The 26340-nt window shown below is 48.4% G+C and overlaps 1 protein-coding gene across 4 annotated transcripts in view; it reads right to left on the bottom strand.

The window, feature by feature from the left end:
* LOC119442963 (uncharacterized) overlaps window positions 1-26340 on the bottom strand; it is a 37785-nt gene that overhangs the window by 4089 nt on the left and 7356 nt on the right. Inside the window, exons 1-2 of one of the 4 annotated variants that reach the window (XM_037708055.2) lie at window positions 9645-9952; window positions 7125-7236 (exon numbers count right to left, since the gene is read on the bottom strand). In XM_037708055.2, the coding sequence (XP_037563983.1) occupies window positions 7125-7214 (90 nt within the window). In that variant the 5' untranslated portion in view covers window positions 7215-7236; window positions 9645-9952. Of the gene's footprint in view, window positions 1-509; window positions 1166-1423; window positions 1560-7124; window positions 7237-9644; window positions 9953-26340 lie in introns of those variants that run through there. The other 3 variants (XM_049662476.1, XM_037708054.2, XM_037708056.2) reach the window with 3 other exon arrangements.

Raw genomic sequence — 26340 nt, 5'->3', positions numbered from 1 at the left:
CTATGCTTAGTCTTAATTACTAGCTATGTTATGTTTGCTTGAGTTCCTTTACACTGTTACCACGCACGACGGTTTCACCCTTGCACTAAAGCAGGCAAACAGTGCATATCGCGCCGTCGGGAGGGAGGACATCTCGGCCTGTGCACACTGGCTGCACGTGAGCTCTATAGAGACCTAGAGTTCGCTACAACTGCATGTGCGCATCATTGCTTCGCCGCTACAGTATATCACTCAACTTCGTATCGGGGAGGAAAGCGCCGAATATAATAGGCCACTGCTTGCTCAAGGATACCGCTGTGACTTCCGGATAATCCTGTGAAACCCCCCGAATACGAGTATGTGAAGCAGCTTCGGCGCATTTTGCACGGCGCGCAGTCTGTGAGGCCACACCAGCCACGCTACGACGAGTGCATAGGGTTGACCACATCTTCAGTATGAGGTACAGAGTGAAACACGCGAGCGCTCCTCGCCCGCACTGTGCCAGGCCGAGAGCAGGAAAATAAACTCACGCAGCAAACGGCGTCCCGGCCGGCGTCGAGCCTATCGTACCGTCCACGGGCGTTAGAGAAAAGTTCCATTCTGTGTCGTATCAGGGAAGCGAGATGCACAGCTCGTCTTGAGAGTATGCACGCATCCCTACTAGCGCGAACACGGCGGGACTTTGAGCAAGCGTCGAGTGGCAGCGTTCCAGGAACCGCTGAGCACAGTGCGGCCAACTGCGCAGCGCTTGCTCACGCGGAGGCCACCGAGATAGGCTCCGGTCACAACAACATCGCCAGTGTCCAGCTGGGCGAGCAACTACACATTGGCGATGACGGAGTTCGCCCGGTGAGCGCGTGCAAACACTGGAGGGCACGCTCTCCTTGCGCAACGAGCGACGACGCAGTAGGGTTTTAACCCGAGACACGACGTCAGCGCAAGACTGCGGGAGTGCCTGGCCGGGGGCCGCTGCGTGCATTGTCTGCGCCGCCAACGCTAGCGGCATTGTGCAACGCGCGCACGGGCGCAAAACAGGGAGAGGTTGCATTCTCTGCGGGCTGCCAAAACCCCGCCGCGTCTCGCGCTCGCTGACGGTCGACCGCGAACGTCATCGCCGCGCTACCTACGGCAGCAAATAAGGTCGCCCCGAGGTGGAGATCGCCGCTGTCGGCACGCGTGAAGCTCCTTCCCGCTGACGGTCGGTCCTCGGCGTTGATGCTGTCGCGTTCGGCGTCCGCAACAGCGGGTAAAGCTCGCCACTTCTTCCGTGGAAAGTCACAGCGGAGCCTACGCGGTGAAATAATTGTGCGTCCGAGAGCTGTTGCCCTCTATCGAGGCAATTAAGCCGGCTGACACGTTGGGCACGTTAGACGGGTAACTTGTTGGCGCCAACCGATAACGGGCGAGACCCACCGCACGTGAAAGCGTGCACGAAGCTCCTCACCTTGTGGCGGCCCTGCCGTCGCGTGCTGCCCCAGCGTGCAAGCGCGTCCATGGACCAAGTGCTGCATCCCTCGGGCTGCCCTATCTGTGCCGCAGATAGGCCGCGTCCTGTCTCCTCGCTTATCGGCGAAGTCAGCGGCGCACGCATTCCGCGGGTCGCTCAGGTGCACGTCAAGAATCCTCAAGGGCGCAGCCGGAGCCCGCGGTCATCAGTTGGCACCGCGGTGACAACTGACGCTCGTATAAGACGCTTACTATTCTATATGCTGCCGACGTACCGAGGAATAATTTTAACGCGATAGCGTTAAAGGCCCCGTGTCGCAGAAAATCCGGCGTCGGTGTCCGCGTAAGCATCGGCGTCCATGGTATCCGTGGCGAAGAAATTCATCCCGAACCACCCTGACCACACAGGCCCTCCGCCTGGCGCAAGCGGTTAGTGAACAAAAATTGAATTTCTCAAGGTAAAATCCGTCACAAAAATCGTAAAGTACGACTTAACTACAACCTACAGACATGATAGCGTCGGAATGTAATTTGAATATACGAGAAAAAAGCCTGATAAGCAGCCAGGGATCTTTGAATGCTATCGCGTTCCACTCTTAAAGGCGAACCTTAAGCGTCCTCCAAATTTTTTCCTACGCTCACTGGCATTCAATGCTGCTGCTGTACGGCGCGCTATTCTTCATTTCAAGTCTGTGTCACATGGTGGGGTTTTCTACTGCGTTTTCCGGAGCTGCGATAACTACATGCATACGCGTACTGGCATTTGCCGTTTCGCAAGCACAAATCACGGTGGGTGCGACTTTCGCACATCCGCGACACGTTGTAAAAGACTCAGCGCGGTATCATACAGTTTGCTTTCGGTTCAAGTTTTCTAAATAAAACATTTTTTTCATCGTCGGCACGGGTGCGCGCGCTAGAATTCCCTATTTAGATGCATTCTTTCGATTCTTTTTATGGCGCTGTTCTTGCCAAGAATATTGAAAAGAAAATGATGACTCCCATCTATGTGTATGTGTAGGCGTGCGTGCATGCGTGTGATTACGCACGGGAAGAGCACACGTGGGTTCACATCTCGGGTTCACATCCCAAAGGTTGGCCATAAGCCGCTTCGAATACCGCGTTCGTCTGCGTACGGCGCTGGCCGTCACGGTACCCTATATGTCTGCCCAATTACGCAAACACTGCTAAATTGTTGCGTGTCATGTAACGCGTACCGCTAAAGAGCGGGACATAAGTATTTCAAAAGTCCGAGCAAACGGGCGCGAATGGGCGGGCCCTCTCGAACTTCGCGTCGAGAGGTACGCGCCAAAAACGTAGTTTGGCCGAACAGGCGAAAACATGACGGAGTCCGTGTGCGACCGACCGTTGGGGCAACTGACGCGCATAAAGGACTCCGCCACCTCCTCCCCGGAGGGCGCTGTCAGCGGGGAAAGGAGGGGGGGGGGGTGAGGAGGTGCCCCGTATCTGCCTGGAATGCCGACGAGCCGGCTTCCGTCCACGTCGCCGCCCGTTCCCACGGTGAAACCCCCCGCGACCCCGCCACTCCCCAACTCTTGCCCTCGCCCATTTCGACTGCTCGCCGTTTTCGAATGCGTGCAGTGCGCGAGAATGCCAACGGACGATCGTGCCACTCCCACGATTATTTGGGCGGCCTCTCTCTTTGAGACGCACTCGTCTCGATTGACCATGAAATCTACGTAAATCATGGGTTCGGCGAACCACGGAGCAGTCCTCGCGAGTCTAGCGTCTGACGAAGAACGCTTGTAGAACAGGATATTATGTCATATTGCAGTTCGTAGAAATAAAGCGTCAAATAAAGAGTAAGCATTTAAACATTGAGTAGTTGCGGAGCCAAGAGCTCCACGGTGGTTGGCCACGCCTGGTAAATGTGGAAGGATCTCCGAGGGTCTCCGTCGGACATTCATGGATGCCCTGCAGAGTGGTGCACGTAATTAGAGAGACGCCGTACACTTCCATGTGCGTCCTCCCCCCTCAGCCCTCTCTCTAGTACGCCGTCCATTCATGGGGCTTCGGATTCCCGACTCCTGCGTGGCTTGCTGTTGTTTTAGTCGCTCCTGCGTGAGTAGCCTGCTCCTCCAGTGCCGTGCTCTGTAGAGGCGCGGCCTGCACTCTCTTCCTTCTCGTTGCCCCCGTCGTCAGCCGCAAAGTTGTTGTCGAGAGAGGCGCTTCAGCGTACTCTTCAGGGTTGCGGCTAGGGTGAGGGTACCGCCGAAATAAAGTGCAGGCGCGGGGCTATGTCCTGGGGGTATGTGCTGAAACCCGGCCCCACTGAAGCTTTCACGAGTCCATCCCGGAGGCGACCGCACTCCTTTCCCTTCCTGTCCCATCTGCAAACCAAGGAAATTTCTTGGCGATATTTACTCGTCTCGCCGACCACAGCCCTCTGCTCAAACTGCACCAGAAAAAAGCGCCACGCAATGCTACACTAACGTCCAGAAGTACCCTGAATGAGTTGACCAGCGTAATAATAGCTTAATCCAATTAAAAAAAAAAACGCAATATGAATTCGAGACCGCTAACGGGTGTTAAATAACTGTTAAAATCGCCAAAACGCCATACAATCCGAGTTTTTTGCTTTGTATTTGCAGTTTGCAGATTCCTTAGATAACGTCCAAGAAGTGTTGTTTGACATCAGAAGTGCTAAGAACGAGAGGAGAATCGATCGCTGATGCAATACTGAACTCTCTGTCGAAACTCCAGCTGGCAGTCGCGTCGTTGAAGCAACAATCGTGTGACAGCACGTCATCGATGTCATCAGCAAGAGTTTAGTGCACGAGGCGCATCAGAGAGTTGTCAACTTTGTCCTTATGACATAATGCACTGTCACTCTCACCAGTTCAAACTGAACGACGACTTACGAGCACCAAAGTTGTCATTGACACCATAATTAAATTAAGTTTTCATCTTTTTCGATGTCTCATCGAAACGGACCGCCTTTTTTTGGAGTTCGTTATATTCCGTTCTTGCACCGAAGTGGTCTTTGTAAGACATGATAGGTTAAGCGGCACACTGTGCTGGAAAGTTTTCATTCTTTGGTGGTGGTGGTAGCGAGATAAAGAGAGAGACACGAGGCTAGGACGCGTGACAATGTCGTCCTTCCGTAACTGGTTTTTGTATTTGTATTATGTGCGAAACGCCCACTGTGAGGAGCTCAAGTGCCACTTTGTATACTGTCTGCAAGCGCTATCATGCGCTAACATGCGCTGCTCGGTGTCAGTGCCACTATCCACGTCGAGGACATCATGCCATGGGCGCGCCTGTACCCATTTTGTTTTTGCGCCTGCGGCCGACGTGTTTTCAGAAGGGCGGTTGCGGTGAGACCCGCTTTTTTTTCCCACGATTCCTATCTACCACCGCACGCGGGTGAAAACAGTGCCCCCGGCACTGCAGGTGCGCGCGCCGTCGCAGGCTCCGCGGTGTTGCTGCCTCCTTATCTGCGCACGTCCTTTCGTATTTTGTCTTATTCCTGTTTTCGCGCTGTTTGGGTCAGAAGCAGCCGGTTGCAGTGCATCTCGCCTACGCGCACACAGCAACCGTCGCCTCGGACCTCTCAGCCGCACATTGCACTCCGTACGTTCTTGTCGTGAGAATCGTCCGGAGCCTCGAGCGGACCCGGTTTAGCCGCGCTCCTATTCGGCACTACCGGATGAAGGACGCTCGCTTTCTTTCTTTCTTTTTTTTTTTTTTTTTTTGTTCCATTTGATTCGTGCTTCGACCGTTCCGAACGTACTTGTTTACGACTGGCCGTACATACTTCATAGCCTCTACAGGCGTGCATGGAGGCACAGTCGTCCACCGAAGCCTTCGATTGAATTTAAGATTTTTTAGGTGCAGATTTTATGGGATGTCTGCAGGAGGATAACATTAACCTCTGGTCGACACTGCACTATATCAGTAAGACCGAGATCGCGGATGTAGCCGAACGCGCGAGATAGAAAAAAAAGAAAAGAACTGTGAAAATGCGGAAATGCGTTTTATCGACGCGAACCTAACGTTAACTCCGAGGCGTGCACGCGCGGGTTTCGCTTTGTTGTATATAAGCTCAACAAAAAAAATAAAATGAGTAACACTGCAGACTCATATTTCTTTCTCTGCATTAACAGTGTCGTCGTTCCTCGCCGAGCGACATTTTGCATATCCTTGCAAGCTTTGTAATTCAAAACAGTTGAGAGTTCAGCCTTTAGCAGCAAGTTCTGCGCACAATGAAGCGTTCCTTTATATCTGGACTGATTTTATTATATATATATTATATATATGGACAGATTTTTATATATATAACTTGTTTGTATATATAACTTGTACAATTTTACTCCTTGAGCAGAAATACTCGAAGAGGCGGACATTAAAGTAGAAATGCGTAATCGAAAAACTAACGCACATTTATTAATTATGTTTTAAATGCAGTCGGTGAGCTTGTAAGGTGTTTCCACTTGGATCGAATTCTGAGGATGAAACCAGTTTCGAGATACTCATTCTCAAAGTGCGCGAGGAAATACATTGTCGTTCTACTTATTTTTATCCTACAAATGAGCAAAAAGGAGTTTTGTCTAGGAAGCAAGAAATAATTAAGTGAAACAACAGTACCACGAGACTGACAGCGCATACCTCCAAACTGGTTTTAACCACAGAATTATTTCCAAGTGATGATATGACTTGCAAACTCCTCGGCTACACTTGGTATTGAAATATGTGCCGTACAGTAATTACTTAAGTCAATTATGCATTTCACAATGCCGAATTAAGGGCCTGATTCACGGAATACATTTTTAAAATTTACTTTAGACCACATGATGCAATTGAGATATTGCAGCTTATCTGTATAGTGAAGTCATGTATACCCAGCATGAATCCTGACTAGCACCACTTTGCAGATCTGCAGGGGCTCCGTGCAGTTAAGTTTCCCAAAAGACGTTAAAAGTGTCATTGCACTTTTTAGCAAAAATTGGGCAGGATATCTCGAAAGTGGTGCTAGGCTTGTGATTTTTGCTAGGCAGACATGACTTCAACATGACTTTACTCATCGGCTTCGATTAAGAGTCACGGCTTCGGACAACGAACTTTGTAAACAAATAATATGATTCAACGTTCCAGTTAAAATGTATGTACATTATATTTCCATAGCTCTTCCAAAGATCATAAACTCGCGTTATATCTTATTACAACACCACCTTGCGCTAAGGAATGTTTATGATAGCATTTGGGTTGCTACGGGTCTAAATGAATATCTCAGTCAGCTGGAAGTATGCACAAAGGGACACGTGAAAGCTGTCCTCGTCTTAAAAAGTAGCACTGGATTACTTTCGCAAGAAAGTAAAAACTGGAAGAACTAAATAATGAAACCAGTGTTTCCAACAAATAACTCATTTTTTTTTTTTTTTACTTCAGGAAGCTGTAACAATTCCAGGAAACAGCGAATGAGGAATTTCACAAACGAGTCGGCGAAAGCAAGAAGCCCAAATCCGCAATATCAAAGAAGCCGTTGAACTGATTTGTGTGCTTTTAGAGATTCCTATGAACCGACAACCTTATACACAGGTTTCATGTTGTCATTCAATATTTTACTACACGGAACACAGGTGCGCACACTGGCGCTATATATTTTGTTGGTCGATTCCGTGCTATATAGTATAAGCCGGTTTGCCGTATATATAGGAGTGCAGCGCACAGCTTGAACTCACCGTGTAGCCGTACAGTGGCTGCCTGTGTAGACTGCCGCCTACTAGGCACCGAGTCGTCGTCGTGGTGGCCATCGCCGCCGTCATCGCCATCGACCTTCAAGTGAAGAAGGACCTGCACAGAAGGAGCCAGGTGTTATGTTCAATGCGCTTCATAAATGAGTTGATTCGGTACATCTGCACCATCTCCGCGAAAGCGCTATCACCGTGCTATCGTCACTGCAAGCCACGTCATACGGCGCAATCTTATATACATACCATTTTTACTATTCGGTGAACATGCAGCGGCAGCCTTGCCAGACAGTAACGATATCTGTATAGCTCTGACACGAAGCAGGCGAGATAGAACCGGAACTTCTTTACGATGTAGACAACGTTGTCTTCGCCGGCTACAGTAGTCGCCTGTTGCGGCCTCTAAGATGTCTACACAGAGACGTCAGCGTCATGCAAAACCAGTTTCGAACTTTCAGTCGTTGCCGCAGTAAAGGAAAGGAAGGATAAACCACGAGAATATACATGTCTAAAACACGCTTAACGATAATCATGGCAACAGTTGCCATTGGCTACGGATTATAGCCATTTAGAAATGCAGAATGCCGGGCGAGTTGATATTCCACAATGACGAAAAAAAGCGCAAGAAATTTTAAAATTAAAAAAAAAAGTTCGAGAAAGAAACACGACACACTGTTTGAAGAATACCAGTTGTTAGTCTGCGCTCTTCTCATCGTCTCTTGTTTCTTTCCCCCCCCCCCCCTTTTTTTTTTTCGCGCTATTTTCTGTTAGTATGGATTATAACCACGTGGTTATAACCACCATGCAACATTACACTGATCGAGGCTCCGCGCTTGGATGGGAGAGAAGAACGCAACTATCGAGAGCGAACTTCGGTACAGACGGGAAAGGGTGCACTTGCGTCAGCTTCCATGTCGTGTCGGGTTTGCGATCGAGTATGCAAAACCTGCATCTCGCGTTTCGGCGGCTACAGTGAATGCGCGCATCCGGTTTCGGGCGGCGGATTAGGTGACACTGCTTCTTCTCGATTACATAGAGCTAAAGGTACGCCAAAAAGGACAGGAAATAATTACGCAGATCCAACGCAAATCTTGGAATCTATGCGAAGCGAAGATTTCGTGAGGTGGTTGATTAAATTGTATACAACTAAATCTGTTGCGTACAATCATTTTTATATGTATCCTATTCTATGTAGCGTATAATTTAATGCAATGTTTATGTTTAGCGCCGCGCAGGTCGCAACTTTAATGACATGCAATGTTTATGCACTACACTCTTCACAAGCTCTATGCCGAAATGCAAATACCGCGCAGATAGACGTGGACGCGGCGATATCGCGAGAACGCGCGTGCGACATTTGATGCTTATCGAGGGGAAAATGGTGAGGAGAAGGCAGGGGGTCGGAGAGAAGTACGGCGCATCGTGTATTTCGGCGGCAAATGCGCACTGCATGGTCGGCTCGACAACGCTCCTGTGCCCCAATTTCGATATTCGTGGACTTCGCAAATAGCCGCCCCGAACGGAAAGCGGGGTGCTCTTGCTCAATTATTTTTTTTTCCTAGGCTAGTAGTATAGGTGGGGCATGGACGATAAGTGGAAACAGACACGCACGCGGAAAGAAGCGCGTGACAAGACCAGCGCGCCGTTGCGTTGCCACTACAAGGAAACGCCTCTTTGGAATCGGCCCATCGGTACTTGAGCGACCCTGCCGGCCATGAAGTGGCCTAAAATTGGATCCCTGGATCAACCGGCCGTGAAGACGAAAACATTGCTTCGAGCAGCGCCCGTTTACGTCGAGGAAGTGGCGGGTATCTACGCGGAAACGAAACCGTTGTCGGGATACGGGGCCCCTCCAAAGGGGTGCACGACAGGTTGTTTTCTGTAACTAAACGTCTTTCATGAGCCAGTGCCCGCCTTATAAAGTCATCTTTTCGCGCCTATCCGGTATATACTCGTGCTTAAAGATATACGAGCTACGGCTACAGAGAAAACCTGAATTTCGTGGCAGTTTGGGCACCCAACCTGAGAAGAGCAATACCACCGCGTGCTCTCACAGCTAATTTAAAGAGTTGCTGCAGCTGCTCTCAATTATAAGGTGCATGCGAAGTAATAAGGGTTTGCTGTCGTCTGCATATTTTGCTCTCTCGTATACACATCTCTAAGCAAAAACACAAGAAGCAGTGGTCGGTAATTACTGAGCTTCAGAGAGGGATCGAACCCTCTACAAAGCATGCTCGTGATATGGCGACTGGAAAAACGGCACGCAGACGATACGAGATACGGTTTCCAGTTTCATCACCTCGTCGGTATCGTGCACCGTGGAACTCTCCTGATGGACAACCAGTATTTAATACATATATATTCCGTCCCTAGCTATCGTTCAATAACGCCGAACCACAATTTCACGGTGCAACGCGTACACTATAGCTCGACACATATGGGGTGCCTAAAAAGGCCATTCTGAGCGCGCCCCTCTGCTACTTTTAGCATGCGCGGAGTCGCACAACCCACCTGCGGGGCAGAGTCGGTGTCGTCCTCACGTTGACGGTAGTAGGTCGATGCGCAAGCAACGGCCTCACTCGGTCGAATGCAGGTCGTCTGTCTGGCCAGCCCTGGCCGTTCGGCAGCTCGCCCGTCTGTCGATCAGAAGGGGACGGCCAAAGCTTCAACGGGGCAAGAACGTGCGCGCTCGCCAGCCGCAAGGAGGTCGCGAGAGACGGCGCCGCTTGTGTACCGCCCAGCAGCAGCCTTCGCTCCGAGAACGCAGAAACGTGCAACCGGATAGGGAGACGGACTCGCGGAGACTGCGTCGTGCGCGCTTCCGTGGCCGCCTCGTGTTCCAGCGTGCTTCGGACCTCCGCGGACCTGTCCGCACATGCCGCGGGAGAGGAGGCCCGGTTTCTTTCTTTGCTTGCCGCCGAATCACGCGGATGCCTTCCTTTTCGCACGCCGCTCTCTTTTTCCCAGAGGGGGGTCTCTCTCCTCGTGATCTCTATTCGGCTTTTTCGACGAGGCTTCCCCCCTCGTGTGGGGGGGTAAGCGTACGCGCGGGGGGTCGTTCCGTCTTCCGAGAGGCTCCGGGAGCGGGGCCGCGGTGGAATGCGTCGAGTGCCACTATGTTCAAACTTCGGCCTCGGTAAGGAAGAGAAGGGCGCGAGGGAGGCAGCACGCAAGTTCAGCGCACCACGGCCGGCGATGCTCCGGACATGCCGCGGGGAAAGAGCGAAAGTCCCCAAACAAACCGGCAGATAACAGACTCACGCCGGCAGTGCTGTAGGGAAGGGGGGGGGGGGGGAGAGAGAGAGAGAACCGCCAGGCGCAGTTTCGGCTGACGCGCCTGCCTGGTCTGGTGTGCGGTGCCCATTGACGGCGGCGAGCCTGGCATGCCCGGAATCTTCGGGGCTGACATTCGGCTCCAAGGCGTGTCTTTCCAGCTACGGGGTCAGTTGGCTCGGTCGGTCGGCGGCTCCGAAGACGAGTCCGCAAAGGGACGCCCTCTTTTCACGGTCGACCTTTAACAACACTGGACGCCGCGAAACTCTTATAGGCGCGGTTTCTCGAATAGCGGCTTCGCTTTTTTGCCTCGAGAGAAATGCGCTCGCTGATCGCTCTCCTTCCGGGAGCATGCGGTGTTTATTTTTCTAGCCCTTCCTCCTCTTGTAGCTCTCTGTATAGATATATGCGCCCTCTCCCCTTCCTTGGACGGAGAACGGAATGTGGAGGAAGACGGCGCTTGAATGCGGACCGGGTCCAGAAGTGCCTATTTTCCGCACGCATTCTCGCGTCAAAGGCTGATGAAAAGACCTTCGAGCGAGTTGCATTCCTCGATAAGACGCCGTGCGCGGTGGAAGCCGCTTGCGCCGAAATTCTCAAGGTCGGCTCCCGGAACGTCGACGTCCTTTCCATCGCTGGAATGATCGTTGTTCTCTTTCACAGTCACGCAAGCAGGCTCCCACTGCATTTCCGTCCAACTGTAACGGGTACGGACGGACGGGTACCTGGCCGTGCGATAACATTTTTACCCTATACCGGCAAAATGACCCCGCGTGGTTGTAGCAGTGAATGCGCGCGGGTAAAACTATCAATCTGCAATACGATTGTCCATCCCCGCCCGTATTCCGGTGAACAATCATATTATGAATATTTCACCGCCCGTATTCCAGCGTGGCTTCTGTCAGTCATAGAAGCTAGCGGCGTGACCGAGCTTTCCAGATACAGTATTTTTCTCTGTTGGCATCATCGGCGGAGTGGCTGAGGTAAAACCTACGACAGCCATTCTGTGGGACCGCAGTTCGTATTTACTCGAGACACTGCGTCGGACTGCGAATGCTTTAACGCGAGAGCGTTAAGGACCCCGTGTTGCACAAAATCCGGCGTCGGTGTCGGCATGGATGTCGGCGTCCGTGGCGAAAAAAAAAAATATCCGCAGCCACCCCGACCGCGCAGGTCCTCCGCAGGCGCAAGGTGTTAGCGAAGGAGGAAATCATCCCGAACCACCCAGACCGCGCAGACCCTCCACGTGGCGCAGGGGTTTGGTGAACAAAAATTTAATTTCTCGCAGTAAAATCCGTCAGAAAAATGGTAATGTACGACTTAACCACAACCTACAGGCATGGCGGCGTCGGATTGTAATTTGAATGTACGAGAAAACATAATTCTGTTACGAGGAAACTCGAACACAAACCACTTTTCCAGCATTTTTACCATATCAACCCGGTGCGCTCGGGTAATTTACTTGCCAAAATGCTATCCAGATGGCGCTCGCATCCTAGGCAGGTCAAATTGAGACTTCGCCTGCCTAATGCGTTTTGGACACGTGCACGTGTCCAAAACGCATAATAAAAAAGGTGCTAGGGCCTTCACATTTTAATATAAGACGACTTATATTGCCCCTGGAAAAACGTCTTCTCAGCAATACATTTCTGTTTAAAAGTGAAGACATTAAGGGGATCGGTGTAATCTTGGCCTATTTAAGCTGGCTTTCCCACATTCTGTGTAGCGGGAAAGCATTCCGCCCCCCTTCGGAATGCGGCAGCAGGGATCGAACGCGTGACCTCGTGCTCAGCAGCTCAACGCCGTAGCTTATCTAAAGGGACCGACAACCGCCCTGAACGTATCGTGAGATTTTGATAGAAATTATAGAATCGATCAAGCTCTTCGCATCTTAAATAGCAATTATAAGTTTAAATTGGCACATAAATCTGGAGAAGTAAACGCCGTTCCAATTACTGGTATTTATTGAAGCAATTTTTCATATGTCGGCGCCGCCGTCCAGTCTTGAGGCCCCTTCGATAACGGGCACGTGTTGCAGCTCGTATTGAACACGACTGCATATATGCTATCGTGAGATGGAGGACATGCAAAATTGGAAAGCAAAACGACAGTACAACTGTCCTTCTTGTCAGTGGCTTATATTGCCAGGGGGTGGCACACCGGCATGTTCTCCCCCCCTCCCACCCCTGAAATTTATCTGTTAGTATGCGGCCCTCCCGGCTTTTCTCTTCCTCCCCCTCCTTGTCTCCGGTCAAGCGGGTGCCCCCTCCCCCCCTCCGAAAAAAATTTCTGGCTACGCAATTGGGTCTTGTCATATATTACGAAAATCATCGTGTTCTTCGATCATCGACTATGAAGAAAAAAAATGGGGCGGGAATTATCTTCACAGCAGTATGAAGATGTTGCCACGCAAATTTAATTCCTTCTCTCTGGGGCTTTGTTATGCTTATCACGTTTTTGCTGTCGCGCGAGAACGTGCTCGTGATATCAGATAATGCACGATTATTGGACGTGTGCAGTGCACTTTCCAGAAACAATGTATTGCTTTCATCGAACCGAATCACGGCTGCTTGCGTCAGGTCGCTAGATGCACTCGCGGCGACGAGGTAAATTCTAGAACGTGTCACAATAATCTATTAGCGCACCTACAAACTGATCCGCGACGGGCTCGTACGTACAAGTTCGCCCAATAAACTGTTTACACAGCCTATTCAGTATCTGCCTGCCTGTGCGCTGCAGTGTTCTGCAGTGTTTTCTTTTTTTTTTTTTTTTCTGCAAAGAAGAAAATTCTTCACGGAAGAAAAATACTTTTTTCTTCTTTACTAGGAAACAGTGACATTGTTACCGAGACCGCTATTCGCTATAGCAGCCTCAAATTTGGCAGAAACCTCAACAGCGTCCTACGAAATCGGATTAGCCCCCCTGATCGGATAGTCGGCTGCGAGGCCCACAAATATGGCCAACGATTCTGTCAGGAGGAAAAGCCACTCGCTTGGGCTGCAGGATAACGGTAGCTGCAAAGCAAAGTGTGTATATACAACAAACAGATGAATGAATACAACATGTAAGGCATGTCGCGCGGGAGTCTGAAGACGTTCTGAAAAGCTGAGGTGGCAGCGACCATGAACCAGCGCACAAATCGAGCTTTCATCGAGGCGAACTGATTCAACCGGTCGCGACAACAGGTCTTCAACGTGCAGCCACACTGGCAGACACGGGCGTCACGTCTCGCGCAAGGTTGCGTCATTCCCCACTGTGCAGCGGATGCACCGAGGCGGGCGCATTGAGTCGCAGTGCAGGTTGTGCAGCGTAGACGCCACGTGCGCATATCTGCATGCTGCGATGCTCCCGCAATGCCCGCAATAAGCTGTTCATGGACTTCGCGTTGCCATGAAGTGGCCCAGTGGGCTGCGCTTAAGCCGAACTAGAAGAAGACAGGACAGCCATGCAAAGTTCAACACATGCTAGGATTGTACAAGCGGCTGTTACTCTAGGAACAAATGATAGAACGTTCTTTCAAAAAGAACACATAATAATAAAGACACCCCCAACATATGGCTCTACATACATGACAGAAAGTAACGCCTCCACGAACCTCAGTGGGCTGATCTTCGCTTGCCTTATTTGAGCGAAGCAATTTTCTGAGACAAAAAATGACGTCTGCCTCACAGGAATCACTCAGTCTCATCACGCTTAGAAAAACTCTAAACGCGTAATAGTGAATTGTCACGGCCGCTTCAGCTGAATAGCATGCCATTCGCGTTTCCGAGAGAGCTCGACGCCGTCATCATCACCAGCAGCTCACAATATCACAAGAACTTCCTCACTTTGTGTTTTTATGGTGTCTGCCACGCATATCAGTTCGCCGTAATCAATAATGGCATAGCGTTGGAGCTGACGTGCTTTCACTTCCAAACTCTCTTTGTAATCGATGGCTGCGTTTGACTCATTTACCAATAGCAAGACGATCTCACTTGTATTTCATCATCTTCTCCCTCAGCGCTCTAGCAAAAAGTTTGTTCAACAGACTCAAAACAACACCAGATCCAGAAGGCATCCATTATAGCCTAATGTTATTGCCTCCACCTGATTGGCCATCGTGTACGTGACCACATGATCAGCCCTGCTGTGTCAGTCACCATTACCATGTATCTGTACTATAACTAATACAGTTGCGCTGCTGTCAGCCCTGGCGTCGCCAGGGCTGCTTATATATATATATATATATATATATATATATATATATATATATATATGAACGAGAAGAAAGGGAACCGAGGGGCCCGATTTTATTAATCGTATCATAAGAAGCCAACAATATATATATATATATATATATATATATATATATATTTGTTATGGAGCTAACAAAATGCACATATTTCAACTGCGATGCTATGATAACTAATGACACAAGTACGTTGTTTATATTTGCCCCATGCATGACCGTCACCTTCACTACAGAGTGATAGTCATAATAATGCTCGGTGCCGTTCAGTGCGTCTAATATATCATGTTACGTTTTTACGCGTCGTTGATCGTCTGACACTCGTTTCTTTTTTGACCCTCCGGAGTTTGTACACCAGGGCGGTCAGACAGTCAGGTCCGAACATGCTCAACGAATTCAAAAAAAGCAGCGTAGTGACCTCAGCCACGGCTCCCGGTTCCCAGCCCCTCCGCGAGGGAGGCACGCACCTGGAGACACGCCGCTCTTGACGCCAATCCTTTCTTGCGGCGAGCACAAAAGAACAGCGCCTCCTCCGGCGCGGTCCAAGAGAGGGGAGGGAGCTCCACAAAAGGCGGCATAGCGGTGCCTTGCACGCCATGCCTTTGTGCGAGCACATGCATTAACCTCAAGAGATGGCCGGGGCGCTTACCCACCTCCGATCCCCACATGCGAAGCGCACAATGAAAGCTTCAGGTCATGTCATCGCAAACAAGCACAATGCTTCTTTTTTTTTTTCCTTCTTTCTTTTTATTTTATTTTTCTAATTCGTTATTGATTTTCCGACATTTCTAAGCCGCCGTTTTCGACAACCCCATTTCGCCAGCGCTTTATAACATATACTGGCCTGCCTCCCGGGTTATAATCTCCAGTGCTCGAATTATTCATCTCCACCGACGCGAAGATATATACGCCGTTTTGAGCAACCAAACGCGTCGCCATAAAAGTCGGGGGCATTACTCACTGCTCACGCGAGCTTCTTGTCGCGAAAGAGGAACACGCCGAGCAATCCGGCGGGCACCACGAGTATGACGAGGGCTGTGGACAGCAGCACCCAGACGAAGAAGACCACGCTGAACGGCTTGACGGCCGCGCGACGGCTCAGCTGCTGCTCGCTACAGTGCATGCTCGCCGCAGCGTTCCGGCGGCAGCCTGTATGTACTCCACTAAACTTAATGATAACTAAGCCGATGATGCCGATACCCTTAACTTAAGCGTGTACATGATGGGGTCACTGTGTAGATGTAGAGCCTAGAATTTAGTGGCACATACCCACTCTGTGTAATTGGTCCAAAAAACCGGGTAGTTCAAAACAAAATGAGAAAGAAGTGTAAAATAACTTAAACAAAATGTGAGAATATGTAGTTAGAATTGAACAAATTAGAAATAAATAAAATTACACTATCCTCAAGGGCATGGCTAACTTAATCGAAAATGTACCTTCCCGTGTTACCGTCACCTTGAATGGTGGAAGGTGGTGGTGGTGAAAAACTTTTAATTGTATGACAAAAAGTACGAGGAGGTATGCTCGGGACGACCCTGAAGAGTCCGCCCCTTACAAACACTAGATGGAGTCCCTAGTACGGGACCCCAGTGGCTACCGTTCCGGAGAACAAATTACGGACTACAAATGCTTAAGCACACTCTCACCAAGGCTTATTAACAAATAAAGCGTACTGGGTACCAATATACATGCATCTTTCTCCCGGTGAGCGTAAATCTGTAGTGATTTAAAGTGGTTGTATATACTATTGTATTCATTGATTTGCTCTACTCATTGGTTTATTATCGTCGTTGCTCCGGTCGAGTTCGATATTATGTATACTGGCTGTCCCCACTTGGATGGTACTTTTGCAGAGTTTCTTGTATTTTGTTCCAATTTGTGTGCACAGTGTACGATGATTCACGTGTGTTTTCCTTTATTCATTGTTGATTGTATGTTTAGGACGCATTTCTATTAGGCATATTAAAAAATACTTATAGTACTGCATTTACTTTTGCTTTTATCTGATAATGTGACACCTTAGTTGTAAAGTTCGTAACAAGAGTGTGACTCGTTGCATTGTTGTCAACTCCATATTGTCGGGGGTTAGAGTTCCTTCAAGACGCTCCTGTGGCTGTTTTCCTTAACCTCCTCCATTTTTTACGAAAGAAAGAAAAAAAGAAAGAAAGAAAGAAAGAAAGAAAGGAAGGAAGAAAGAAAGAAAGAAAGAAAGAAAGAAAGAATCAAAAGATACGTTGTTGATAAGGATTTTATGGCTTCTTCTTCTTTCTGGGGTTTTACGTGCCAAAACCAGTTCTCATTATGAGGCACGCCGTAGTGGAGGGCTCCGGATTAATTTTGACCACTTGGGGTTCTTTAGCGTGCACTACAACGTAAGCACACGGGCGTTTTTGCATTCGCCTCCATCGAAATGCGGCCGCCGCGGCCGGGATTCAATCCCGCGACCTCGTGCTCAGCAGCGCAACGCCTTAGAAGGATTTTATGGCACTGTGCTCTGCAAGGAGCTTCATGACTTGTTAGTAGACAGCGATCTTATGGACTCTCGCCGACTGCCTCTGTGTGCCAGTTCCGTGTTGTTTGAGCACCAATTGGTGTTATTCATTCCGCTTGTTAAGTTTACGAGCAAGTTTTATTGTGGAATTTCACCAGTGTAAAATAGTGACAGCACTAGATTCTTCACTTAAAAGAGAACCAGATCCTCAACTTTGGCACGTACCCACGGCATATGGGATCAAGCATTGAGCATTATTCTGAGCCGTATACACAAAGATGTGCGAGATAAGCTTGAAATAGACCTGATCGCCGGCTCATACACACTATGACGTATATGGGCCAAGAAAACTTGTAGTCAGCCCAAAATAATGAGAAAGCGCGAAGTTATCAATTTTTGACTGAGAGCAAAAGACGAATGAAAATAAAAATTGCTGATTGAAGGAACATTTTGGAACAAATGTGAAGCTAAGCTTCCGTGAAGCGGCTAATGAAACTCTACAAATTTACCCATTTCATTCCTGCGTCTTCGGGACGTAAAGGAAACTGGCGCGAGGGCATGTGCTGTCGCGCACCCGTTGGTAGGCAATGCGACAACTCTTATAATGGCTTGTATTTAATCATTTATGCTTATTTATTTTAAGTGTATACCACCCGCTTCTTGGCCAATCTTCCGTTGTGGGTGCCATAGTGGTTTCTCAAACTTTCCTGTGGGAGTGGTCCACACTCCTCCCAGCTGCCGGGACCCTGGTTGGATGGTAGTCTGGAAAGTATTGTCTTTCTGAATGTGGAGTTGGCAGAGCTAGTTGGCGCTGGCACTGTGGAAGTATACGTGCGACTGTATCCTAATGGTTAGAGCATCGTGCTGAGCTGGGGCTCGAGGTTCCATCCTATAGCGTCGGGCACGTAATAAAATTTATTATTTTTAAGTATGAGCTATTCGGCAAGACAGCATCCAGCCAGCCAGCAGGCACGGTCAGGAAAGTCTGGAAGGGTTCGCAAGGAAAGCTTCGCTTTAAGATTCGCATGTCTGTAACATCCACTCGATTACCCCTATAAATTTATTCTTTTTAAAATGTGCGTTTTGTGTTGGTCTGAATTTTTCTACTTCTTCCCGCACACTAGACTCTTTATCTGAATTGGCAGTTTCCGATGTTTTAATTCCACTATTCTTGGGACGTATTCTGCGAGGATCCACTTCGGCGATACGATATGCCTTGGCCACGCCTTGGCAATCAGGTGTTGTTCTTGTTACCCTGAATTATCGTGGCGCCACTGGTCATGAACAGGGCGATTAAGAGAAACAGACAAGGGGGCGTATTCTGTGATGATCCACTTCGGCGATTCTACCGCCTTAGCCATCAGGCGCGCGCTGATTGGCTGGTTGAGCAAAATCGATGAGCTGATTGGCTGCTTGAGCGCTACGTCATACGATTTTGCAGGAAATAGCAAAATATTTGGGGTAGGTTGAATAATCTGAATCTTTGTTTCCGCTTTCACAACCGCACTTGATAATATTGTCAAGTTGCACTGACGGTGAACAACCTCAGTGGCACAATGCAAATCACGAAACTAAGTATTTATTAGGAAAACCTGTCAGGAAAGCCTGTCAGTGATACGCTCAAAGCACGACGTTAGCGGCGAGCACAATCGGCAATCGTCGAAATCTGATCCGCAGGTCAAGCGTGTCGGCTTTTACACATGACTCGTCGAAGGTTCCAGCGTAATTATTGCTGGGCCCCGCATGCCGTCTAGAAAGTACACCACCATTCGCGTAGCGCATGCAACCTGATAACGCAAGGTTCGGCGAGAACACAGACAACGGATAGAATCAGCGATAACATTCGAGCAATTTCCAAATCGTGCAGGCGCGCCTTGCGCTGAGCGATAACCGAGTTGTTGGCGGGTGAAATCAACGTGAAATCGGTCCCCCGTAAAATGATAAACAAGTACAGGTGTCAACATATGAATTCAAAATATCCTCATCGCCATGTGTCGCACAACGCGTGTTTTAGAGCGTCACGCTTTTCGATTGCTTGATGCCTTGTCGATATAATGCTTTCTCGATACCCCATACCTGTGCTTTCCGCAACTGTATTTCTTTCTTCGGATTGCTGGTGTGTGTGTGTGTGTGTGTGTGTGTGTGTGTGTGTGTGTGTGTGTGTGTGTGTGTGTGTGTGTGTGTGTGTGTGTGTGTGTGTGTGTGTGTGTGTGTGTGTGTGTGTGTGTGTGTGCGTGTGTGTGCGTGTGTGTGTGTGTGTGTGTGTGCGCGTGCGTGTGTGCGTGTGTGCGTGTGTGGTGTGTGGTGTGTGTGTGTGTGTGTGTGTGTGTGTGTGTGTGTGTGTGGTGTGTGTGTGTGTGTGTGTGTGTGTGTGTGTGTGTGTGTGTGTGTGTGTGTCCGACGTGTACTTTCCTTCAGAAAACGAAGTAACCACAAACCACAAAAGCGACTGGAACACGGTCCAAGTGGATACGCCTTGCGACCTCACTAGCTACATTTCGTAGATTAAAATATGTGCCGTAAATAATTAATGTGAAAGTTAATTAGCGTACTTAATTGAATTATTCAATTAATCGTTTCGTTTCTCATAGAAGTAAGGACCGTCTCATCGAGTAATTTAGAGCAAGGGCTGGAATTGTGCTACCTTCCACACACAGGCAATCTTTAAAAATTTGGTGCAGCTAAAAGAAGAAAAAAACAGCCCCTTAGAGTTTCCCTACTTCTCTGGTTCATCGATTCGGTGAAATGCCAAATAATTATTCATCAAAGAAGCGAAAAGGTGCCAGGCGCCTTTCGCTGATTGCATGGAACAGTGGTACTATGCGCTGACTACAGAAAACAAACAAGAATGGAAACTTGTAGGAGGATGCCCTTAGCAAAGCTTAATGACTTGGGGTGCTTTAGAACGTGTAGTTCAAATATACATTAGAGACTACTCTAGTGAGAGGTGCATCAAATGTTTCGCAGATACACCCGCGTAGCGCTCGTTGTATACGCGCTGTAGAACTACTTCCCCACCGGGGCCGACTGCGCTAGCGGATATTGCGAGATTAGCATAAATGTTTTCTAATTTTCTTACGAAAGCTCCTTTAAAATAGCGCACGCTGTACTGAGACTGTATTCTTCTCCGGCTAGTCGCCTACTATTTCTGGCTTGTCTCGACTTTCCTCTCCTTTCAAGTTTCCTCCTTCCGAGGGGCTACTTTAATCTTCACTTAAAAAATGCGGATAATCTATTCTTGTAGATACCTACGCGGCTGCGTATGCAATGTGCATGCACTGTGCACACACATGCATACACGTATCGCTACAGCTCTTTCTACATGCTCAAAGTTTTCACATTTGTTGTGTTTTATGTACCCGTTTATTTTTCTATAATGGTGACCTGGACAGTCATCTGGCAAAAACTATTTGCTCTGTTTATTTTTTTAGATTATTTTTGGTTTTTTGACTAAGGAAAATTGCACACTCCTGTTTTCCTGCCTGGTAATACAAAATAAATATACGCGCTTTCGATGTGATGTGATGCATTGGGAGTTGTTTGGTGCACTCGTTACATCGGAAATTTCAAGAATAAATAAAAAATAATTAGTCGTTAGCCACAGAACAAACTCCACGCTGAAGCAAGCCATGAGGCTAAAATTGTGCTTCGTTGCTAGAAACGAGAGGGTGGGGGCAGAGGGGTGGGGTCTGATAGCCGTGCTGATATCGAAGGGCGGTTCCTTCGGAGTGACCACGGGGTAACGGGTGATACCTTGTAATTAGTCACTAATTGACAAAATCTATTAATTATCGTTAATACACTTAATTTCAGCGGGCTCCTCCCAATTGCAAAATTGAACATAGCTCTTCGTACAAGCCATATCAACTTCTGGATCTGGAAAAATGCGATTACCCGCGGATATGTAGACTTCACTATCTTCCGGATCGGCCCACAATTTTGGTGGGATTGCTAAATAGGGGGAAAGAAAAAAATGTAAATTCCACGAATGCTATTCGCATTAAAGGTCTAGCGTGAGTTGGGGCCCAAACAGTACTCACCTTATACGCTGATTTCCTTAGTGTGTGGTATCTCCATGAGTTTTTTCTCCTTCGCCTTCCAAATTGGCCGATGATCCATCCTCATTGCAATAAATGAATTCAATCAATTCATTGGCGTGCCTAATGATCAGATCGTTGTTCTGGCACGTAATACCCCAGAATTTCGTTTCATTTTAATCGAGGCATTCTTTTATTAGTAATACGAAGCATTGTTTGCCTCATTCCAGGCACTTAGCGGTAAGTCGGTGGGTAGGTACCCAATGGGACTTGGCCGATGTCCGACGGTTGATAAGCCGGGAAATAGTCAGTGGCCGATTTAGTCGGCCAGGCAAGCGAGCGCCAAAGTCTGCTCATGCCTGGCCATTGACCACTTCGGCAGAAGGTCGGGCCTCTTGGTTGGCCCAACGTCTTCGGGTGACGTAGGGCCATATGCTGCTCCATCAGGTCGGTAAGCGAGCGTGGGCCCACCGCGTTACGAGCAGTGGCGTAGCCAGAAATGTTGGGGGGGGGGGGGGGGGGGGGGGGGGCTCACGTATCAGCGTGGCCTCCTCCTCATAGAATTTGTCGAGGGATCAAATACATGAATAATAACTGTATTACCAATGCCATTGTTTATTAGATGCTGCAAACGAATTATTGAACGCTACGCACTGTCAAGTAAAATATGCATTTTTTCATAAAAGAATATGTTCGTATGTCCCAAAAATTGAGGCAGAAATGACTGATATCAATTCTTCCGCGTTTTTTGTCTATTTAATAAGTAAAGAAAATATCACACGAGCTTTAGAACTATATCAGTTCGAAACCAGCAAAGCAGTGCGTGCAGCAGATATGAAAAACGTAAAGGCCATGAAATGAGCAAGTTGTTGATGAATCTTTGTCATTCAAGAACCTCTGTTACACCTATGCAAACGCCAGGAAAAAAACCTCAATGACGCTGTCATTCGTTGCACTAGATTGCGCAGGAGCTACCGGTGGTGTATTGTAATTACACCGAGATTATAGTCGCAACAGTGAGTACATGTAAAAAGCAAGAGTTCCGCAAAATATACATTAGAAATGCCAACATAGAATGGACTAGACAAATGCGAAGCTACAACTTGATAAAATGCAAGAAAATGCCACTGGAAACAAAGTTCACTGCTTGCATATACAACATCTCGCAACAAGATATTTAAATATACGTATGAGTCTCCAATAAATCTACGTATTTAAGCAAACGTCACTCTATATAATGCGTCAAACAAGACAGATAAACATGTTGCGCAGTCACAGATACTAAACTTTACGCACAGAAAGACAGACGATCCAGGCACGAACAAAACTATGATCGCAAAATCGTGATATACTTGGGTCATGCGGCGGTCACGACCGCACCATATGAGTAGAGTAATAGCGGAATAATGCCGAAATCAGTACGAAAATGTGTAATTTAACTGGCTGGCAGAGCGGCAACAAATATTCTGCACCCAAAAAAAGAAGGGCATTGCTTCGGTTCAAAAAAGAAGTAAAAGCAGGTAGCTAAAAAAAGAAAGAAAAGTCCAAACGAAAGCCACAGATGATGCGGCAAGTTGAACTACCCAATATCCGAGTGTGTTTGTTGGGAAACGCCGCATTGGCCGGGCTTTCAATGAGCAAGGTCGGTCAAAATTGGTTATTGATGTCCTCGTAATTTTCGTATTCGCGTGATAATTTTGATCATGATGCTAACTATTAGAATAAACGGCGAAAATTTCTACGGTTTTAAAAGCTAATGAACAGTCATATGTTTTTATAATTACGAGTTTATGAACCTGAAGGAACAGAGCTTATTACTTGCATTGATTATTGCTGCTTCGCTATCTAAAGGACAAACTTCACTCGGCGGGGAAGTTTAGTGAAGCGGTCAATGGCTTCGGACACGTTGACGCCTACGTCGCTGTGGGTGTACAGAAGCGCCAGCCTAACCATGCGTTCCTCAGACATTATAGAGCGCAAGTATTTTTTTAGTAATCTCATGTTAAAAAATATTCGCTCTGCACAGGCAGTGGTCACTGGAAGGGTGACTAGAATCTGCAGCAGTTGGTACACTTTCATATAGAACCTGCAGTCGCAATGAGAGAGGGCATCTATTCCGGTTCTCAAACCTAAAAACACTCCTTCGATATCGCTCGTGTTTAGGTACCTTGCACAAACAGTAAGCTGTTCGATTCCAGCAATATCCGTCGTTTCGTCAGCAAGTAGAGAGAGGCAGCCTGCAGCGTTTACTTTTGAATCTAGGCTTTCTTTGATAATTTCACCACAAATTTCTGTAATTTGGTTTTGTACATCTTTCTGTAATTTGGTTTTGTACATCTTGGCTCGAATACGAGGCATTACTGGGGCAACTTTCCAAATGGTTCTTCAGATATGTATCTCCACAATCAGCTCGCTTGCGAAGAAGCGCTCTGAAAATACCAGTATTTTCAGCGGGGGCTTGGCTTAAATCTATAGGACCACTGTTCCTATGGCCACGGAGAGCCAGACCTTGTCGCCCGCAAAAAAGAACTGCCTCAATAGACAGTTTTAGCAGTTTTAGTATTGCGGAAATGGCACCAGGCTAAACGCAATGAAATAGCGGGGTCAGACTGCGCATGCTCAGAACGCTATTTCAGTTTTGCGCGTATAGCGTGCGTCCGCTATTTTTCGAATATAGCGGAGACGCTAAACGCTCGCTAAGTTTTTAGCGTTGCAAACATGGCGGCAGGCTCGGCCCTAGCGCTTCACATGCAGGCTCGTTTCAAGGCTTGGCGTGGATGCACACGGCTAGTTTGGTTGTCGAGCTGCTCAGTTTGCTGCTTTGACTACTCGCAGCTATAGATAGTTTTGCGCTTAGCGGCGCATTTGTTGTCTTACGCTATACTAAAACTGTACCTGAACAGCGTTCCGCAAAGATTGAGCGTGCGTAACACGCTAACGCTAACGCAAGCATTTTCCGCAATACTAAAAGTCTCTAATAATAGGCCGTTAACGTTCTTCTGTTTTCCTTATTTTACTTTTCCTGCGCTGGTCCAGCTGATCGATCACATTGGGCGCGCTTCCTGAAAATGTTAGGAGAGAATTATCAGCTGCTAGCTGACAGTCACAGTGATATTTAGTATTTCCGTATGTGTGGAAGATTGCGAGCGCGTGCTTCCATTTATGGAACGGCTTGGACACGAGGGCTCCAGTGAGCGCGTGTTGGCCCAAGTTTATAAGAACATTAGCCACATAAAGTTCCAGAATTGAAAATCTAAAGCACGCCTTTGGAAATGTCAGTGCACTAGTCGCGTCAAAAGTTTATGACAACGTTATACCCATAAAGTTTCGGAATTAAAATCCATGCGCTCCGTAGATTCCGCGGCCGCTGCGAGATGCCGCCGCAACGCGCCCGCTCGCTATCGAAAAGCCCTTGAAAGTTTGTGCTCGGATGAGGATCCCTGCGTTATGTGACTCCAGGTGCAAGGGTGTTGCCACGAAATCCAGCCCGAGTTCGCAATGTTCGTGCCGAAATGTTCCCGAGAGTGAAAAAGTTCGGAAATAAAAACGGTTCGCCGCGGCCAGATTCGAACACTGTACTGTGTACCGTACACTGTACTGTGTACTATGTACTGTGTGTACTGTGTAACCATCATGCCACGGGCGCGTACCTCCCGCGTACAAGCCAGCGCGTTGAGATGCTGGGCCGGTATTTTGTAGCATTGCCTTTCAGACGCTAATGTCTTTTCGCGCTTGGTCAGTGGTCAGAGCGACGGTCTGCTCACGTTATCAACAGGATCAGCCGGCCATGAGCGGTGGATGATAAAGACTAGTATACGTAAACAATAAAGCATAACGCATCGCTACAAAATACCGGCCCTGGTATACGTACATGATTTAAATAGGGTCGCAAAACGTCATTTGAGACTTGGAAGGCACGGAGATCGTAATGCAAGGTCAGAAAACCCCCGTTTTAATGTGCGGGGCCATTATAACAGGGCGCAACGAACGGACTTTAATTGTTTAAGTTTACTGAACTGGTCTTTTTATGTTATCAGTGTACAGACTTTTTACGGTAAATATATCGATCGATATTTTATTTTTAGCGGTACTTCCAAGGCAACGTCCCTACCATAAAAGGTATGTTTCCCTATTTCTGCAGTACAGTTTTTACTCTAGGCACGTGCAATAAAACATGTCAGCACGCTTGAGCGCTTCCACCGGTGCACATATTTTTATTGCGATAGCAATTATATGGACACTTAAACTGGATTTCTGCCGTCGGCGTCGCCGTCGCCGTGAGGTTCCGTATAGATAACATCATCGCCGCGCGCCGTATGCCCGAGCGCAAGCGTGCGGGGGACGCGCGCTATCACGGAGAGCGAACGCACGGCGGAAAGCAAACGCGACCGTCGCGCGACCGTCGCGCGTGGGGGTATGGGAGGGAGGGAGGGAGGGAGGAGGGGGCGACGCTGCGCTCCGGCACTAAAGGCCTATCTTGCAACCGGGCGCAAGGGGAACTTCCCACTCAATCTCCCACGCGCAAGCAAGGAAGCGGGAAGGCAACGCCGGAGAGAGCGGGGGGAGGGGGGGGGGCACTACTACTCTGCCAACAACCGCGCGCGTCGCTCGCCCGCACCGTCTCTTATCTCCACACGGCTCTGACCTTTCTATGCGCATTGCATTCGCCGCTCAGTTTCCGTTGAAGCGATAGACCACACGTACCTTCGCCCGCTGCGACGTATATGCGCTTGCTGCCAGCGTTTTGACAGTCGTTGTCTGCGGTCATTCAGTGTGATCTATTCATGTTTGCTTGTGCGCGCTCACACCACGCTTGTTCATTCAGTTAGTAATAGTCGGGCCACATTTTCCAACGCACGCTACACATGCAATGCTGCCCGGATCGGCAGTGCAGCGCTCTAGGTGTGTCCCTTCGCACGCGCTGCCCACGGGAAGCGCTTCTCATCAACACCACCGTTTCACACGCGCCTTCTCGTGGTCATCGAGTCTTTCTTCATGTCGGTCTACTTACGCCGCAGCACACCTGCTTACTTAATCAGCTCATGTTTACTAAAATTCATATTGCTACCAAAGCCGCTCACCTTACTTCGTATCACATTGCTGTGTTGCTATCGCATTCATTGCTTCGCCCTTAGGGCGAAACTGTGACATTTTTTGTTGAACAAATGGATCAAAAG

Source organism: Dermacentor silvarum, chromosome 2, assembly GCF_013339745.2.
Source record: "Dermacentor silvarum isolate Dsil-2018 chromosome 2, BIME_Dsil_1.4, whole genome shotgun sequence".
NCBI classification, from domain to species: Eukaryota; Metazoa; Arthropoda; class Arachnida; order Ixodida; family Ixodidae; genus Dermacentor; species Dermacentor silvarum.
This window is presented reverse-complemented; position numbering and strand designations above follow the sequence as displayed.